This window comes from Thunnus thynnus, chromosome 18 (assembly GCF_963924715.1).
Source record: "Thunnus thynnus chromosome 18, fThuThy2.1, whole genome shotgun sequence".
Lineage (NCBI taxonomy): Eukaryota > Metazoa > Chordata > Actinopteri > Scombriformes > Scombridae > Thunnus > Thunnus thynnus.
In genome coordinates this window covers 24,183,139-24,201,951 of record NC_089534.1, presented here as the reverse complement: position 1 = coordinate 24,201,951, position 18,813 = coordinate 24,183,139, and the positions used below count along the sequence as shown (strand labels likewise).

General features: G+C 42.1%; 1 protein-coding gene across 1 annotated transcript; it reads left to right on the top strand.

Moving 5' to 3' along the window:
* The first annotated feature begins 1,987 nt into the window (after nucleotides 1–1,987).
* On the top strand, nucleotides 1,988–17,973 carry LOC137169422 (G-protein coupled receptor 4-like). The gene is made up of 2 exons (XM_067572604.1): nucleotides 1,988–2,294; nucleotides 15,256–17,973. Exon 2 carries the CDS (start codon nucleotides 15,298–15,300, stop codon nucleotides 16,339–16,341), a length of 1,044 nt encoding a protein of 347 aa, XP_067428705.1. The 5' UTR covers nucleotides 1,988–2,294; nucleotides 15,256–15,297; the 3' UTR covers nucleotides 16,342–17,973.
* The last annotated feature ends 840 nt before the right edge of the window (nucleotides 17,974–18,813 follow it).

Genomic DNA, 18,813 nt, shown 5'->3' with positions numbered 1-18,813 from the left:
ATGGGAGTGGTCTCTTCCAGGATGACAATGCCCCAATTCACAGGGCACGAGGGGTCACTGAATGGTTTGATGAGTATGAAAATGATGTGAATCATATGCTATGGCCTTCACAGTCACCAGATTTCAACCCAACTGAAAACCTATGGGAGATTTTGGATTGAGGTGTTAGACAGCACTCTCCACCACCATCATCAAAATACCAAATGAGGGAATATCTTTTTGGTGGTAGGTGTAAAAATCAGTGGGAAGTATGAGATACTTATCATCATACTTGATCTCAAACATACAAAGGTTATACATATGTATATATATTTAATATGTCATAGGATGAAGAGATACTACCCAGATAGCAAAATTGCTGTGGCCCAGATCTGGCCCACACCCGACACTTTCGGCACTTTCATCCGGCCCACATACCGCATGGAATGATGGCACTTGAGCAGTCTGCTCCTGTTTGCCAGATCTGGGCCACAAGCAAGCCATATGTCAACCAAGAACAAACCAGATAAACCAGAACTGGCCCACACCCAGAATACACATAACACATAAGAGCATTGTATCTTTACCAAAAAAGGCCCACATTTCATTTGAGATATTTGGGCCATATTTGCTATTTTACATGTGGGCCATTTCAGGCTCACATCCATTTTTGTCCGGGCCAGAAGGCGGCCAGCAGTGCCACATCATTGCCTGAAGTGGCCCACTTCCTTATGCTATCTGGGTGTTATGGTCAATTATACAAATACATTATACAAAAATACAAATATACACATTTCAAATATAAAGGAATAGATCAGGTAGGTACTTAAAATCAATTTGAGATGTTACATTAATTTGCATCAAAAGACAATTAACTGTTAATTAGTGAAAAGTTAATATGTCATTTAACAATTCAGTTATATTCATTATATCTGTCTTTTCTCTGTAGATACGTGGTTGTTGAAGTGTTTCAGGAAATGATCAGTGTGGTCACTGAACTGAAAGTATAACAGTCCTCATGTAGCAGTGGCGGTATACACTACCTTCAAATTAAACTTGTGGCAAGGTTTGTGTGAGTGATCACGTACACAATAGTCAAAGGGTTTTTGTGGTTTAAGTGAGAATGCTGTTGCTAGAAAAAAAAATCACATGAGCTTGTTATCTTTTCAAAAAAGCATAAGATTTTGTTACTACACATCAACATCATTGGGAACGAAAAAGAGTTCATGTGAAAAGTAACTTTCACAGGGTCCACCATTTTAAAAATGTCATGCACACTTCACAACCCTTGAACTTGGAACAATCACAGAAATTCCACCCACAAGTTGTGCTTTTAAAAGTCAACTCCGGACATATGAAAGCTTTCCTTGTAAAGAGTTTGACACAGCAGAGTGAGGTGACTTTAACCTGCCAGGGTGTGATACAACAGTTTTACAATTGACTGCAGTCTTGCTATAAATTTGTGTCTTTAAAAGCAATGTAGTTCGACATTTGTGATGTAGTATCAAATTTACAAGCAGACAACATGACTTAGGTAAGTAGCAGCAGTAGAACATGCCTCCCTTCAGGTTTGAACCTGTAAGCTACACAGAGTATCTTTGCAATAATGAAGATAAAATATCAAGACAGAGAGCACAGAGTTGCACATAAACCAGTAGTAACAGATTTTTTTACTACTTGCAGCAGAAACAGTAAAGCTGCAGCCAGAAAATCAAAACAGTGAGCTAAAAGATGCTATCAGGCTCTGCATCAACCCTTTTCACACACAAGTAGTTGTGTCCAATCCATTGTTAATATAAAAATACTGATTATAGCTGCTTTAAGAGGTGAAAAAGCTCCATTGTGATGTATATTTACACTATGAAAAGACATGTATCAATGTGAAAGTAAAATTGAGAAATAAAGGCAGAGGTATGTGACGTGTTTTATGGCTGTCTCCCCACAAAGTTTCAGCTTCCTTTAAATACAGTTTAATACCGGAAGAATATTCAAGTTATTATATCTGCTCCATCACAGTCAAGTGTTTCTCTTCAAACCTTAAATCTACTTCTGTCTTCCCCTTTTTTGTAGTCATCCCTTTCTACTCTCTACTTGCTGATACTTCAACTGTGGCTGTCTTGTCTCTATCTTGTGTAGTAATTGTTTGAGAGCATCATGTGGGATTGTAGTGGTTTGACTTTATGTCAGCAGCTGTGAAGAGTCTCTTCTGAAGCTCGTCCTCTGACCCTCCTGGATTGATCTGTGGAATGTGTCTGAAACTCTTCACCCACTGGATAGATTCAAAATCAAGACACACCTCAAACCAAAAACAACAGGTGAGGTCGTTAATGATTACATTTCTGGTTGTAAGATTTCTGGAAAGTATACTAGACTTAAGAAAAAATGCCTCAAAAGAGTAACAATGAAAAGGTTAAAAATGTGTGGTATGTTTGCATGTTTTTCAAGCAGGTTGTTAAGAGTATTCATTTATTTTGAAACCTCACTTTGCTAGTTCTCTTTTTGTCTCCAGTGGACTGCTGACAGGGAAAGACGGCATGCTTGAGGCTGTGTGAGTCAGCATTGCAAGAATAATTAGGCTAGAAATGTTGAATCTCTGCAGGGCTGAATGTTTTTCTGCGGCTCTCCCAGCAGTGGTCACTACTACAGGCTGGAGAGTACAACAGAGAACTGCTTAACATGAAGAAAGAGGGAAAATTCACAGAAATGTACTGGTGGACTATGAGATCTCTGAAGCATAGCTTCGCTATTAGGGAGGCAAGCTATGACAGATGGATTTTGGACGTTTGGAAAAAAGGACATTTAGGATGAGATAAAATGAGATAAACTTTAATGTCCCAAGGGAAATTTGTCTTGGGCAAAAGTACTACACAAGTTGCAATCAAGTGATACATGACAAAACAGTACATGGACAAAAATATACCTCATTACAAGACAATACATGACAAAATATTTCCTGTACAGAAACATACCTCAATGACAAGAAGATGCAGTGGTGCACTAGTTTAAAAAAGTGCCGAACTGAACTATGATCACACAATGCAATAAAAGATCACTAAATATTAGATTCACTAGACAGTTCTGTGGTGCATACATGCAAAAGGTAGCACACACAGCTGCGATCCAACAGTAAGCAATACATGACCAACATGATCAATGTAATTCAAAAGCGACCACTCAGACACCAGTTGATTACATTCAACTAGAACAGATAAGATATTGCAACATAACCAAAGACCATAACCATCAGATGTTGCACGTAACCCAAGATAACGTAAGTGAAACATAGATCACATTGTAAACAATGGATGAAATCTTAAAAATTCATACGACATACTACCTAGTCTAAAAACTACAGTGCCTTCCACCTTATAGCACCTCCTTCACTGTACTTGAGGCACTACTAAGGATAAGTTATTACACATAACCTATGGCAAAAAGTGAGACATTATTCACTTTGTAATAGATAAAATCTCAATAATCATAGAACATACTACCTAGACTAAAAAACAACTGAGCCTACTTCCTTATTACACCTCCTGCACTGAGCTTGATGCACTACAATCGTGGGGGTTCAGCTGGTTGTTTATTGAGTAGTACAATAGAAGTTGGTACGAAGGAAAGCTTGAAACGGTTACATTTACATCTGCTAGCTCTATAACGTCTTCCTGAGAGTAATAATTTATAGTCAGGGAATAAGATATGTGAGCCTATGTGCCTGTCTGACCATCGTTCTCTCATAGGATGCAGCACATTCCCTTTCTTGACAGAAATGCTGATGTTTTGCTCTTTTAAAGCCTCAATGTTGTGTAATAACAACCTGGCTTAGTTCAGTTTCTAATATTAGCAAACACATAGTTTGCTCAGATGAACAAAATGAGTAAGTGAAGGTTGGATCAGCTGTGTAAAGCAGGCCTGCATTGGGATTATGCGATAAAATAAATTTAAATAGTGTTTAATGTGAAAAATAGACAATGATTACTAGGGATGTGCAGATGGTCCAGTATTTGTATTTGTATCTATATTTGTTGAGGCAGCAAAATTATTTATATTTTTATTTGAATAAAAGTGGAAAGAGTCTTAGAAATCCTGTTTTTGTTTTTATTATGCTTTTAATCTTAGAAAATTAAAGTGTTACAATAAGTGTTCATGAATAAACTACCTTAGAAGGGAGGTCACCACATCGGGTCTTGACCTGGAGTCTCCCAGATCATAGATGACTGCGCTGACTACTGAGCTAAAACTTTACTCATTGCAGACAGACCTCTACCTATTAATACACCCATAACACAGAGACAGTGTGTAATGTGTCGGGAAGAACATCAAAGGTAATTACTGTTTTGCACTTTTCATTTATTGCCTATTTTTTACAACCTAACTTTGCTGAAAGGGAGCAACAGGTTATGGAGAGTATCTTGAAAGCACTTTGCTTGTGTCAGTAGCTCAGCTTTATCTCTGGGGAACACTCTCAATGCCGGGAGTGATGCTCAAATAAGGAAATGTGCGTCGTGCAGCAGGTGGATGCGACTCCCCTCGTTTAGAACAGCGGAGCAGAAGACAGAGACTGAGAAAGCAATGTAACTGATCTGCACGCTGGTATTTGACAGGTTTTTTTTTTCTTCCCGAAAACAAGTCATTTTTAAAAATATTTGTACGAAACAAATATTCATAAAAAAAACACTATTTGTGCTTTGTTGAATAATGTATTTGTAATCACCCCTAATGATTACCTTTAGGCTAAAGGAAAGAGGAAATCCCACACTAATTGTAAAAAGCAGCGATAAAAGCATATGACATGAATAGAACAGTGTAGCCCAGGCTCTAAAATGACAGCCTATAATATTAGAATTATCCCTTTAAAACAATTCATTTTATTTTGAAACAAACAAATAATTAATTTAGGGTGATTATATACATTAAGAAAATAATAATACGAAGAACTATTAAAAAGTGTTGGTATAGAAATAACATTTGGAGTAAATATCATTCAAATAACTCATATAAATGACTACATCTGTTGAAAGTTGTTTAAAATCATGAAACTATGTGCATAAAAGGAGAAACACAGCCAACATTGTATTTTCCAAGCAGCAGTGAAGGGCTCAGTATGACAAGATCCCCAAATAACAAATCAATGAACCCCACTAGTCCCAGGTGATCAGCTGCAGTTCCGCTTCCTGTTATAACTTCCTGTTTTAAAAAACAACCTATGCTGGCTACCTCGAGTGCTGATGGGACATAGAGAAAATAAAATCTTTTGTCATCCGTTGGGTAAGAACTAAAAATGATCTTCTGAACGAAGTAATATTAATTCTAGATGATGTTAAACAGTTGCTGACCGCCATACTGTTGCATTTAAGATTGTAAAGCAGCGTGAGAGGCCGGATGATTTTCGCGGGTCTGCCGAGGTGAAATGCTGTAAACCTCGTTCATACTTTGACTCAGCGGTGAGTGAAAACACTATAAAACCCGTTAAGATGACTGTAAGGCAGCTGATATTTATGTTAATTGGCGCTGATAGCCATTAAAAGGTGCTAATAGTGCTCTATCTGAGACTGTGTTTTGTGATGCTAGTAGCGTGTTAACTTGAGCCTAGCCACTTAGCTGGCATGATTATTTGGTGTTACGTGCAATTTATGTTTATTTTATGTTTATAGTAATTAAAGAGGTTAATATTTAGTGCAATCTCTCACTGTTACCGGTGCAAGGAGAGACAATTAAGCACGTTAAGCCTTAATGCCTCACGTTACTATTAATGTTTACTGCATTTGATGCAATTTTGGCCAAATTAAAGGGGTACTCCACAGTATTTTATTTTATTTTTGTAAAATGTACTTTTGTCAGTTACTTGTGTAACCACATAATTTTGAGTATTTGTAGATGGTTATTAATGTGTATTTGAACATGATTATAAGAAGCACTTTGAATGTATTTATAGTTACACAACTACAAATGAACACTTGAAACTAAAGATATATTTTTGTTGTACAACTAAATCTTTTTGAGAACATGATTTGAACTAATTAATACAAAATATTATTATTAATTGGTAATAATTCGTGGGAGATTAGAAAATGAACATGATTTATGCAGACAGCATGAATGTAATGAGATATTTGGATCTCATCTGGCCTGTCTCTAGGTCAGGTTTTTGGTGATACCATAAAGAAAAAGGGGACGCAGCCAGCACTTCCTGCTGGACTCCTGCAAGGCTTCAGATCCCTAGACCCAGAGATTCCCAGTGTGAACTGGGTGGCGAGCCGAACCGAACCACTGGTATTGAACCTGAGATGCGTGCAGGGTTCCTTGGTTTCTCCTTTCTCACAGACCGTGTGGTAGGACTAAAATAGACAGTGATACACTGACATTTGGTCGGAAAAAGGGCCCCAACGCAATAAGGACTAACTTTGGGAACAAAGGGTATCTTTTGTTTTATTTTCCATACATTGTTCTTTCCAAAAAAAGCTGTTGTATTACATGTTGACTTTCAGCTTGAAATAACAAGTGGCCACAAACATACAAACCATTGTAGTCTGTGTCATTATTGATGTTCAAAATATTGGCTCTTAAAGGCTTAGTGTCTTCTGTTACTGGTCCAGTTATTACTATTGACTACTACTTACCTGTGCTCTGTTATTACATCGTAACAAGGGTTACAGAATTGGCGAGCCAGCCAGGAGCCAATTAATTTGAATATCAATACTGAAATCATGTCCAATATGGACTTTGTACAAAGGTATGATGTTAAAATCCCAAATGCAGTTATTGTTAATGGTCTGACACAGATAGCTGATCAAGATGAACAGGTAATTGATTATCTAAAGAAGTATGGCAATATTGAGAGATCCCTTGTTGTTGATGATCTATCAGATGAACTCTACCAAAACCTGATCGTTGAGTACTCGAGTGGTTCAGCCTTGGAAGGCTTAGAACCTCACTTGCCGCATACGTACACAGTACATAGCAATCCCCCCATTGCCTATGAAGTAAAGACACTAAGCAGTGTGTACACTACTAAGATCGGCAGCAATGTTACCAAGACATATCTGGCTGAGCTCAAGGAGCTGGCTAAGCAGAGTGGTAAAGATTATGGTGAGGTGCTGAAAGAAATGATGTCTCAGATAGGTGAAGATGTTGAAGCTATGCAACCCCGAGCTGAAGGCTCTCCCCCCATACCTGCTGAGCCCACTGTCTTCATACCTTCACCTCTGGGCCCTGAGCAACAGCCTCTCATCTCATTCTCAGATATATCACCAAGCAATAATGGCTTAGGTGCCACTGACTCTGCCCTACTCATTAATGAAAAGAGATTACCATCCCTTTCGTTAAGTGATATGAATTCACCTGAAGTCCAGAAGGTCGTGGTTGAGCACATCGTACGGAGACAGGATGCTGTCCCACAAGTGCAATCCCCAGTGAGACTCCGCTCCTTCTCTGGAAAGGCCCCCAGACCTAATAATGAAACCGACTATGATACTTGGCGCTCACATATTGAGCTGCTCCAAACTGATTCCAGCATGTCCCCCCTGCAAATATCCAGAAAGATCTTTGAGAGCTTGCTCCCGCCCGCACTTGATATTGTCAAAGGGCTACGGCCTGAGTCACCCCCTTCAGCCTATCTACAGCTACTAGACTCAGCTTTTGGCACTGTGGAAGATGGGGAGGAACTTTTCGCACGATTCCTGAACACCCTCCAAGATCTGGGTGAGAGGCCCTCCGCTTACCTCCATCGGCTGCAGCTAGTTTTAAACCTTGTGATAAAAAGGGGCGGGGTTGCACACGAGGAAGTAGACAGACACCTTCTTAAGCAGTTCTGCAGGGGGTGTTGGGATAATGCCTTGCTCAACACCCTGCAACTCGAACAAAAGAAAAGTAGTCCACCCTCATTTTCAGATCTCTTGCTAATGATACGCTCTGAAGAAGACAAACAGCAAGCGAAAGCCAGTCGTATGAAAAAACATATGGGTGCTACAAAGCAGAAAGCCCAGTTGCAGTTCCATGGTGCATATGCCTGTGTGCCAGAGGAGAGTCATGAGATCGGCCTCAGTGCTATTGAGGACGTGAGGAAACAGGTGGTTAGTCTACAGAGTCAACTAACCTCATTCATGCAATCGAAAAGGACAAAGGGGGGTGGCAACAAGGGAGCAGCTGGGAAGTTTCAGAGTAGAGTATCAGGGCCAGATGATGCCAAGACAGACATGCGAGAACCGATCAAAAAGAACCCGGCAAACAAACCCAAACCCGTGTACTGCTTCAACTGCGGGGAAGATGGACACATTGCTCCATCTTGCACCAGCACAGCAAACCCAGCTTTAGTAGCTGAAAAGAGGAAGCAGTTTGAGGAAAAGCAGCACAGGTGGGAAACACAAAATGGTCCCAGCCGCATTTAAACGAGTAACAGGCCCTGTTGCGGGACAAACAGGGGCTGAGGAGAGTCAACAACGTCCCCCAGATGTAAAAAAACCCCCAGCTGCAAGAGTCAAAGCCCAATCCTGTTCCAGCCTGGAACATGTGTATTGAAACCCACCTTTCCGGCTTCCCAAGCGGTTGGTTGGCACCAAGAGTACAGCTCGAGTGACCATAAAAGACGAAGCAGTCAACTGCCTGCTTGACACAGGTTCACAAGTAACAACCATTCCTCAGTCGTTCTACACACAACATCTTTCAGAGCAAGAGATTAAGCCATTATTCAACCTCCTAGAGGTAGAGGCAGCAGCGGGGCAGTCCGTCCCCTATTTGGGCTATGTTGAGTTGGCTGTAACTTTCCCAAAAGAACTTGTGGGGGCATCAGTTGATGTAAACACACTTGCCCTAGTCATACCTGACTTTGAAGCCGTCACAGAGCCCCTTGTGCTTATAGGCACTAATACCCTTGATGTGCTCTATGACATCTATTCCAAAACTGGAATGACACATCAGCCTACCCCGCACGGTTACAGAGCAGTCCTTAAAATACTTGAGGTGAGACACAAGCGGGCAAACGACATCGAGCCCTGCGGTGTAGTGAGGCTACATGGGAAGAGCTCCCAAATCATTCCAGCTGGTGAAACTGTTGTACTGGAAGGAGTTGCTCCAATGAACGGGTTCCAGAGCGAGAAGTCCGTTCTTATCGAACACCCATCTTCATCCTCCTTGCCAGGTGGTTTGCTTGTTAAAGCTGCCCTGATTGATCTTCCCCAACGGCGGCCCAATAAGCTACCAGTTGTGATCTGTAATGAGTCTGATCATGATATTGCCATTCCTGCAAAGTGCACAATAGCACAGATCTGTACTTACCAGACCATATTGTTAAAGGAGCACAGTGTGGCCAAGGCACCTGAGCCACTCCAAGGGTCACCAGAGACAAAGCTCTCCCAAAAGCCTGCTCTAAGCTTTAACTTTGGCGAGTCCCCAGTCCCACCTGAGTGGAAAGAACGCATCTCTCGGCAACTCAACAACATGCCTGACGTGTTTGCGCAACACGACTCGGATTTCGGCCGAACAGATAAGGTAACGCATCACATAAAGCTCTCGGATGAAACTCCCTTCAAATTGCGCCCTCGACCAATCCACCCACAAGACCTTGAAGCAGTTCGGAAACACATCCAAGAGCTTCTTGATGCAGGAGTCATCAGAGAGTCGGAGTCACCATTCTCGTCACCAATTGTGGTGGTCAGGAAAAAAAATGGCCAGGTCCGCTTGTGCATAGATTACAGGCGTCTCAATCTCCAGACCATTAAGGATGCATATTCTCTCCCCAAATTTGAGGACACGTTCTGTGCTCTCAATGGCTCCCAGTGGTTCTCTGTCCTCGATTTAAAATCAGGGTTCTATCAGATAGAGGTTGAGGAGGCAGACAAACCAAAAACTGCTTTTGTGTGCCCTCTCGGTTTCTGGGAGTTCAATCGCATGCCTCAGGGAGTGACGAATGCTCCGAGCACATTTCAAAGATTAATGGAAAAGTGCATGGGAGACATGCATTTAAAGGATGTGTTGGTCTTCCTCGACGACTTGATTGTGTTCTCCAGAACCCTAGAGGAACATGAGGAGAAGTTGATAAAAGCGCTCTCTCGTCTCAAAGAGTTTGGTCTGAAACTGTCCCCGGAAAAGTGTGTCTTCTTTCAGACGTCAGTCGGTTACCTTGGCCATGTGGTGTCCAGGAATGGAGTACAAACCGATCCAGAGAAGATCTCTGCCCTTAAGACTTGGCCAATTCCCCAGAACTTGCGAGAATTAAGATCCTTCCTTGGGTTTGCTGGGTACTATAGGAGGTTTGTTAAAGGTTATTCCAGTATCGTGAAGCCCCTCCATGATCTAACTTCGGGTTACCCACCTTCTCAAAAGGAGGCGAAGATGAAACAGAAATCAGAACAGTACCATAATCCAAAGGAGCTCTTTGGGGAACGATGGTCCCCTGCTTGCCAGCAAGCATTCAAGACCGTCATCAGTAAACTTACCACCGCACCTGTGCTGGGTTTTGCGGATCCCCAGAAGCCCTATGTGCTCCACACCGACGCCAGTGCCACCGGGCTTGGTGCTGTCCTGTATCAGGAGCAAGAGGGTCAGCTCCAAGTTATTGGCTACGCGAGCAGAGGGCTGTCCTGTAGTGAAAGTCGCTACCCAGCACATAAATTAGAATTCTTAGCGCTAAAGTGGTCATTCACTGAAAAGTTCAGCGATTACCTATATGGTAACCATTTCACCGTTGTTACTGATAACAACCCGCTGACTTATATACTAACCTCAGCAAAACTGGATGCGACAAGCTATAGATGGCTGGCAGCACTGTCCACATTCTCATTCAAACTTCTTTACCGGCCTGGAAAGCAGAACGGTGATGCGGACGGCTTGTCCCGTAGGCCGCATGGAAAGTTAGAGGATGACCTCAAATCCCAAAAGGAGAGGGAACGCATTCTCCAGTTCACCCGAGATCACCTCTCTGATCCAGAAAACATTGACGCAGTCGATCAAGCAGTCGTGCAAGCCATCTGTGAAAGACAGCTTATCTACAGTGTCTATGATGATGAAAGTAGTGCTGATAATGTTGCCCTAGTTGAGTGTCTTGCCATCTCTGCTAATGCTGTGCCCGACAGCTACGAGCAAGAAGGTCAAGTCGGAGGATTGCCAGTCATCCCCCATCTATCTGAAGCAGAGCTGATAGATAAACAACGGACAGACCAATGTATAAGGCATGTCATTTCCCAAATCGAGTATGGGGACACACCACCCCCCACCTTGCGGAATCAACTCCCTGACCTCCCACTCCTGCTCCGAGAGTTAAATCGCCTTGAGCTCTTGAATAATGTCTTGTACAGACGTCGTCAAGAGGGTCCCAAAACAACCTACCAACTTGTGCTCCCAGCTGAGCTCCGTGATACAGTTCTGACCAGCCTACATGACCATATGGGTCACATGGGAGTGGACCGTACAATGGATCTCGTAAGGTCCCGATTCTACTGGCCGAGGATGGCTGAGGATATGGAGAGGAAGGTGAGGACATATGGCAGATGCGTGCGGAGGAAGGCACCACCTGAGAGAGCGGCGCCCTTGGTCAATATTAACACCACTAGACCCCTTGAACTCCTTTGTATGGACTTTCTCTCTCTTGAACCTGATAAAAGTGGGACCAAAGACATCCTTGTGATCACGGATCACTTTACCAAATTTGCGGTTGCCATTCCTACACCTAACCAGAAGGTACGCACAGTGGCAAAGTGTCTGTGGGAGAACTTTATGGTGCACTACGGCATGCCGGAAAAGCTACATAGCGACCAGGGGCCAGATTTCGAATCTCGCATGATAAAAGAGCTCTGTCAAGTGGCTGGCATACAGAAAGTAAGGACAACCCCATACCACCCTAGGGGCAACCCTGTTGAGCGATTTAATCGCACCTTACTAGACATGCTAGGCACCCTTCAGAACCAAGAGAAGTCTCGTTGGCGTGATTTTGTAAAACCCCTGGTCCACGCTTATAATTGCACCAGGAATGACGTGACAGGTTTCACACCATACGAATTAATGTTTGGGCGCCAGCCTCGCCTGCCGGTTGATCTGGCATTTGGATTACCAGTGCGTGGCAGCCAACACACATCACATTCCGAGTATGTGCAAAACCTTAAGTCACGGCTCGAGGAAAGCTACAAAATAGCCATGGATAACGCTGCAAAGACAGCACACAAAAACAAAACACGGTTTGACAGGCGTGTGACTGCTTCAGACTTGGAAGCTGGAGACCGAGTACTGATCAGGAATGTCCGCATCCGAGGGAAGCATAAGATCTCAGACAAATGGGAGTCGATTGTCCATGTAGTGGTGAGCAGAGCAGGCACCCTTCCTGTCTATACGGTTAAACCCGAAAACAAGGATGGTCCTTTAAGGACACTGCATAGGGACTTACTCCTCCCATGTGGATACCTACCAACAGAGGAAAGCATTGAACCTGTTCAGCAGCCTGCAAAGCGCAGACCAGCAACTCGTGCAAATCCTGCTGTAGATGCCGATTGTTCCTCGGAGGAGGAGGACGATGAGCTCATTCCAGTCTGTCTCATACTGTTTCAACCAACCCCCAAAAGCTCAGGTCCCTGCAGTGCATGAGAGCCCAGCACTGCCTGATCCACCTATGTCTAACGAGCAAGATACACAGCATACTGAACCTCCAGATGTATGTTCTGTCGAGAGCCCAGTGAATGCTCAGAATGCTGATTGCACTCCCGAAATTGACAAGCCACCTGATATGTCCGATTGTACGCCAGACAGTCCCCTGACACTTGACAAACCTACCAGCCGTCAGGGTGACACTGAGTACCTATCTACTGAAAGAGTAATTCTAACCGAACAAATACATGAAATAGACCAACCTGGAAGTATATGCCTTGGGGAAAAAGAAAACTTACCTGATAATGTTGATGACATCTGGAATGAACAGCTTCCAGTGCTCTCTGACATGTCAGAGAGTGAAGAGGAGAAAGGAGAGGATGGGTCGGATGAAATAGAGACAGAGATTAAAGAGGAGACGGAGAGACGAACAGGAACGGATACCTCTGTCAGAAGATCAGAGAGGAATCGTCAACCGTCAAGGCGACTTGATTATGCTGAACTTGGAAACCCCTTTGTCACAGTGGTTAAATCGTTCTTTCATGGACTGACCACAGCACTAGCAGGTGCTTTGAGTGAAGCTGAAAACTCCCTATATTCCCCTGTCCTGCCCTCTCAGATAAAACATTTGATCACTGCCATGTACAGGGACGTACATGAGTTCAGGAGGGGAGAGTGTAGCCCAGGCTCTAAAATGACAGCCTATAATATTAGAATTATCCCTTTAAAACAATTCATTTTATTTTGAAACAAACAAATAATTAATTTAGGGTGATTATATACATTAAGAAAATAATAATACGAAGAACTATTAAAAAGTGTTGGTATAGAAATAACATTTGGAGTAAATATCATTCAAATAACTCATATAAATGACTACATCTGTTGAAAGTTGTTTAAAATCATGAAACTATGTGCATAAAAGGAGAAACACAGCCAACATTGTATTTTCCAAGCAGCAGTGAAGGGCTCAGTATGACAAGATCCCCAAATAACAAATCAATGAACCCCACTAGTCCCAGGTGATCAGCTGCAGTTCCGCTTCCTGTTATAACTTCCTGTTTTAAAAAACAACCTATGCTGGCTACCTCGAGTGCTGATGGGACATAGAGAAAATAAAATCTTTTGTCATCCGTTGGGTAAGAACTAAAAATGATCTTCTGAACGAAGTAATATTAATTCTAGATGATGTTAAACAGTTGCTGACCGCCATACTGTTGCATTTAAGATTGTAAAGCAGCGTGAGAGGCCGGATGATTTTCGCGGGTCTGCCGAGGTGAAATGCTGTAAACCTCGTTCATACTTTGACTCAGCGGTGAGTGAAAACACTATAAAACCCGTTAAGATGACTGTAAGGCAGCTGATATTTATGTTAATTGGCGCTGATAGCCATTAAAAGGTGCTAATAGTGCTCTATCTGAGACTGTGTTTTGTGATGCTAGTAGCGTGTTAACTTGAGCCTAGCCACTTAGCTGGCATGATTATTTGGTGTTACGTGCAATTTATGTTTATTTTATGTTTATAGTAATTAAAGAGGTTAATATTTAGTGCAATCTCTCACTGTTACCGGTGCAAGGAGAGACAATTAAGCACGTTAAGCCTTAATGCCTCACGTTACTATTAATGTTTACTGCATTTGATGCAATTTTGGCCAAATTAAAGGGGTACTCCACAGTATTTTATTTTATTTTTGTAAAATGTACTTTTGTCAGTTACTTGTGTAACCACATAATTTTGAGTATTTGTAGATGGTTATTAATGTGTATTTGAACATGATTATAAGAAGCACTTTGAATGTATTTATAGTTACACAACTACAAATGAACACTTGAAACTAAAGATATATTTTTGTTGTACAACTAAATCTTTTTGAGAACATGATTTGAACTAATTAATACAAAATATTATTATTAATTGGTAATAATTCGTGGGAGATTAGAAAATGAACATGATTTATGCAGACAGCATGAATGTAATGAGATATTTGGATCTCATCTGGCCTGTCTCTAGGTCAGGTTTTTGGTGATACCATAAAGAAAAAGGGGACGCAGCCAGCACTTCCTGCTGGACTCCTGCAAGGCTTCAGATCCCTAGACCCAGAGATTCCCAGTGTGAACTGGGTGGCGAGCCGAACCGAACCACTGGTATTGAACCTGAGATGCGTGCAGGGTTCCTTGGTTTCTCCTTTCTCACAGACCGTGTGGTAGGACTAAAATAGACAGTGATACACTGACATTTGGTCGGAAAAAGGGCCCCAACGCAATAAGGACTAACTTTGGGAACAAAGGGTATCTTTTGTTTTATTTTCCATACATTGTTCTTTCCAAAAAAAGCTGTTGTATTACATGTTGACTTTCAGCTTGAAATAACAAGTGGCCACAAACATACAAACCATTGTAGTCTGTGTCATTATTGATGTTCAAAATATTGGCTCTTAAAGGCTTAGTGTCTTCTGTTACTGGTCCAGTTATTACTATTGACTACTACTTACCTGTGCTCTGTTATTACATCGTAACAAGGGTTACAACAGTCTTCACAGTTATAGGCCCATTGTTAGTAAGAGGAGAAGAACACTTAGTAGCCAGACTAATGACTGAGTCTAGCTTACTCAGACTAATGACTGAGTAAGCTCATGTCACCTGTGTCATTTTAACTCAAACTGACAAACTGTTCCTATGAAACTATGTGTTTTCTTTACACTTGCAGGTGAATTTCCAATCAGAAAAGTGACAGAAAACTGAAGCAACAATGAATGCCACAACCACATCAACAGCAACAATCCTAAACTCAACTCAATGTGTTGATATTGGTGCAAGTGCCATTAGTGACCTCAAGATGGCTGTTTACATCCTGGCTTTTATCTTTGGTTTGATCTTCAATGTGCTGATGCTGGGTCCCATTTTTCGAGAAGTGCAGAGGCAAAATGTTATGGGCATCTTCCTGCTAAACCTGTCCCTCTCAGACATGCTTTACCTCTTCACCATACCTCTTTGGATCAATTATTACCGACAGGACCATCACTGGAACCTAGGTGTTATGAGCTGCGGTTTTGCCGGCTTCTTCTACTACTCCAACATGTATATCAGCATCTACCTGCTCTGCTGTATCTCTGTGCACCGCTGTTTGGTGGTCACGTACCCCCACCGCTCCAAAACCCACCGTACATCATATTACACCTGGACACAGTGCGCCATTGTTCATGTTGTAGTGGTGGTGCTGCACATCGTGTGGCTGATCTATGACAATCTCAAAGATACCCATGATGAGGAAAACAACAATGACCGTTGTTATGAGACCTATCCCATGCAGAAGCCTGTTGCCTTGTTCAACCTCCTCCGAGTGGGCTTTGGCTTCCTGCTGCCCCTGCTGGTGTTGACTGTCTGCTACTGGAAGATACTAGCCACTGTAGGCCAACGTCCCCACCTGAATGCCCAAGCTAAGAGGAAGGTCCGCATGCTGTCTTTTGGGGTAATTGGCATCTTCTCAATTTGCTACGCTCCATATCACATTATCCTGCTCGCACGCTCACTAGTCTTCTACCAGAATGACAACACCCAACCTGATGGAAGTTACTGCCAGTTTGAACAGAAGATGCATTTCTTCTTCTCATGCACACTGGCACTGTCCAGTCTGAACTGTGTGATGGACCCTCTGTTGTATGTATTTGTCGGTAATGGAGTCCAAAAGGAGGTGACTCTCTGCTGGAGGAGGAATACAGGGACGGAGAGAGAGGACTGTGTTCTAACTAGACATAGTAGAGGAAAGCCTAATAGCATTAAATATGAAAAGTAAGCTGCATATGTGATATATGGGTAGAAATATCCACCTGTGCACTTGTATGCATGTGTGTGTGTAGATGTGCATGCATATGATTATGCATAATACTGTCGCTGTACTCATGTCTTCATCTTCAGTTTTAGTGAGTGAGTAGCTGGATTATTCATATCCCATCAACCCTTCGTATACAGACAATCAGAAACCACATTGCCTCATTTGTCTGTTTTTATCTTCCCTCATATCCTGCACATAGAAGAGGGGGTCAAATGCATCCCAATTATTCAGTTAGGGGGAGCAAAGTTATGGTTTTGCTACGTCAGTTTTTGTCTTTTTAAAAATAAACTTATCATCATACAGTCCCCACAATCAGATGATTATATTTCAGCAGCCTATATCAATGATCATTTTTCTATTTTCAGCAAATGACAAACACAAGTATAAAAAAATCTGATGCTTTTAGACCACCCCTTGAGTGGTTTCAGTCCCACCCATCGTGAGAGACAGACAACTTGTTTAGACTTCTGCAAAATACTCTGCTTTAGTTTCAGCTTTAGTCAGATTTTGGTTGGAATTATTTTTAAATATGATGACGCATCACATGTAGACTTTACTTCCCCTTACTCTAAGGGGAAGTAAAGTCTAGTCCTCAACTACAATGGCCCCTCAATGGCTCCTCAAAGTCTTGAGGAGTAAAAATCACCTTCTGAGTTATGCATTAAAATAGTCCTTGATTTAAGATAATGTAGGTTAAAATGATCTGCTTCTGAAGTTATGATTATTCATTCCTGTTTAATATTACAACTACATCAGCTAGTGGTGCTAATACCTACCACTAGAACCTGTGTGTGGGATTGGAATTAGATAGTTGTTGTGAGTCCATATTATTTGTGCTTTGTTGCAATAGTTAGACTTTGAAGATGCCTTGTTAGTATTGAGAACAGCAATAGAATCAAAATTGCACAAAAACATGCTTTTGTCCAATGCAAATATTAAAACTGTTATTTCACTCACCTTGTTACATCCTTGTACTTATTTATTTGTTCTTGGGTGATGTCATGATCCTGTCACAGTCTGGCTTTATGTCCCTTGGTTGTCATTCTCCACCAGTTCACCAGTTGCCCTCTGACTTTTTCCCTGTTTGTTTAGACTGGACCAAGTGGGAGAAGGACAGATATGTTGCAGATTATATTAAAGGACCACACTTGAGATATTATTGCATGTTGCATTGAACCTTTGTCCAGACATTTTACTGCCTACTGCTTGATTTGAAGAGCGTACAGGACTGAAGTGAAATCTGAAATACTTTTGCCTTCACCTGGGACCTGTACTACGAAGCAAGTTCAACATACACGGGATATCTTTTTGTTATAACCCTTTTTGTTACTAACCCTGATAACCGCAATAACGCTAAGCAGTCACATGATGGTGGTTATCAACTTGGTAAGTCAACCCTGGTTTTCCCAATCTAGCCCTGAGCATGTTCACATAAAAGGGGCGGTGTTTGCAGCATATAACCACTCGCAAACAAGTCTACTGGCAGCAGAGCAGCATACTTCACAAATGAAGAACAAACTATAATATTAAACAAATATGAAGAATTAAAACACTCATCCAGGCAAAGAGCAACACAGTTGTAGCTACCAAATGCAGGAAGGACAGCTGGTAAAAAGTTAATAGGCTTATAATATCTGCACCATCATTAGGGCACCAGTAGATCTGACTATAATTACATTTGTTTATTCCATTTGTAACCTGGGTCACAAAGGGTTAACAACACAGAAGTGCTTCAGCCAATCAGAGTGCAGGTCCACAGCACCGCAGGCAAGCTACACAGCGTACACTAGTCAGACGCTGGGTGACACTGTTGAGAAAGGACCTACTGCTGAACGCTCATAGAAGTGTGTGTGTGAGAGGCTGCTCACTGAAACCTGCCAAGTGACACAGAGGAACTCCCGAATTGGTCAGGTTTTTTGAGTTGATTTGAAGTTAATGGCGAGCCGAACCAGACGAGACCATTAGATCCCTGGATTGAAGATCCCTGAACCGAGAGCCCAGAGCCGAGAACTGTCAACCTTACCTCTCTCCTGCCACGGCGGTAGGGTAAACATCTTAACTGCACAAGGCCAGCACCACTTTCATGCTCAACCCCCAGCCCCACTTGCACAATCCAAAGTCCCAGACTCTGACTTCACTTCATTTTTTGACTTGATTTGGAAAAGACACTTACCTTCTTCATTCTTCTTCAAACGCATTCCCTGTGCCTGTGGAAGGACCGAGCCATAACCAGCACTGGTTTAAATGAGTGGACTGAGTATTCATACTATTGATATGGTGTATTATTGTGCCTTGGTTAAAGTGATTCTGTTATTGCTAGAGCAGTGAATGGTGAACTGTTGCAAGGTTGAAGAGTGTTGTGAAGTGACAATATTGAACAGGATATGGTTCTGATATTGTTACCTAACTAACCTTGGATCCAGATATTGAGGA

What these genes read in the sequence shown, in the direction of transcription:
- LOC137169422 (XM_067572604.1), top strand. Translation starts at nt 15,298, where the DNA reads ATGAATGCCACAACCACATCAACAGCAACAATCCTAAACTCAACTCAA.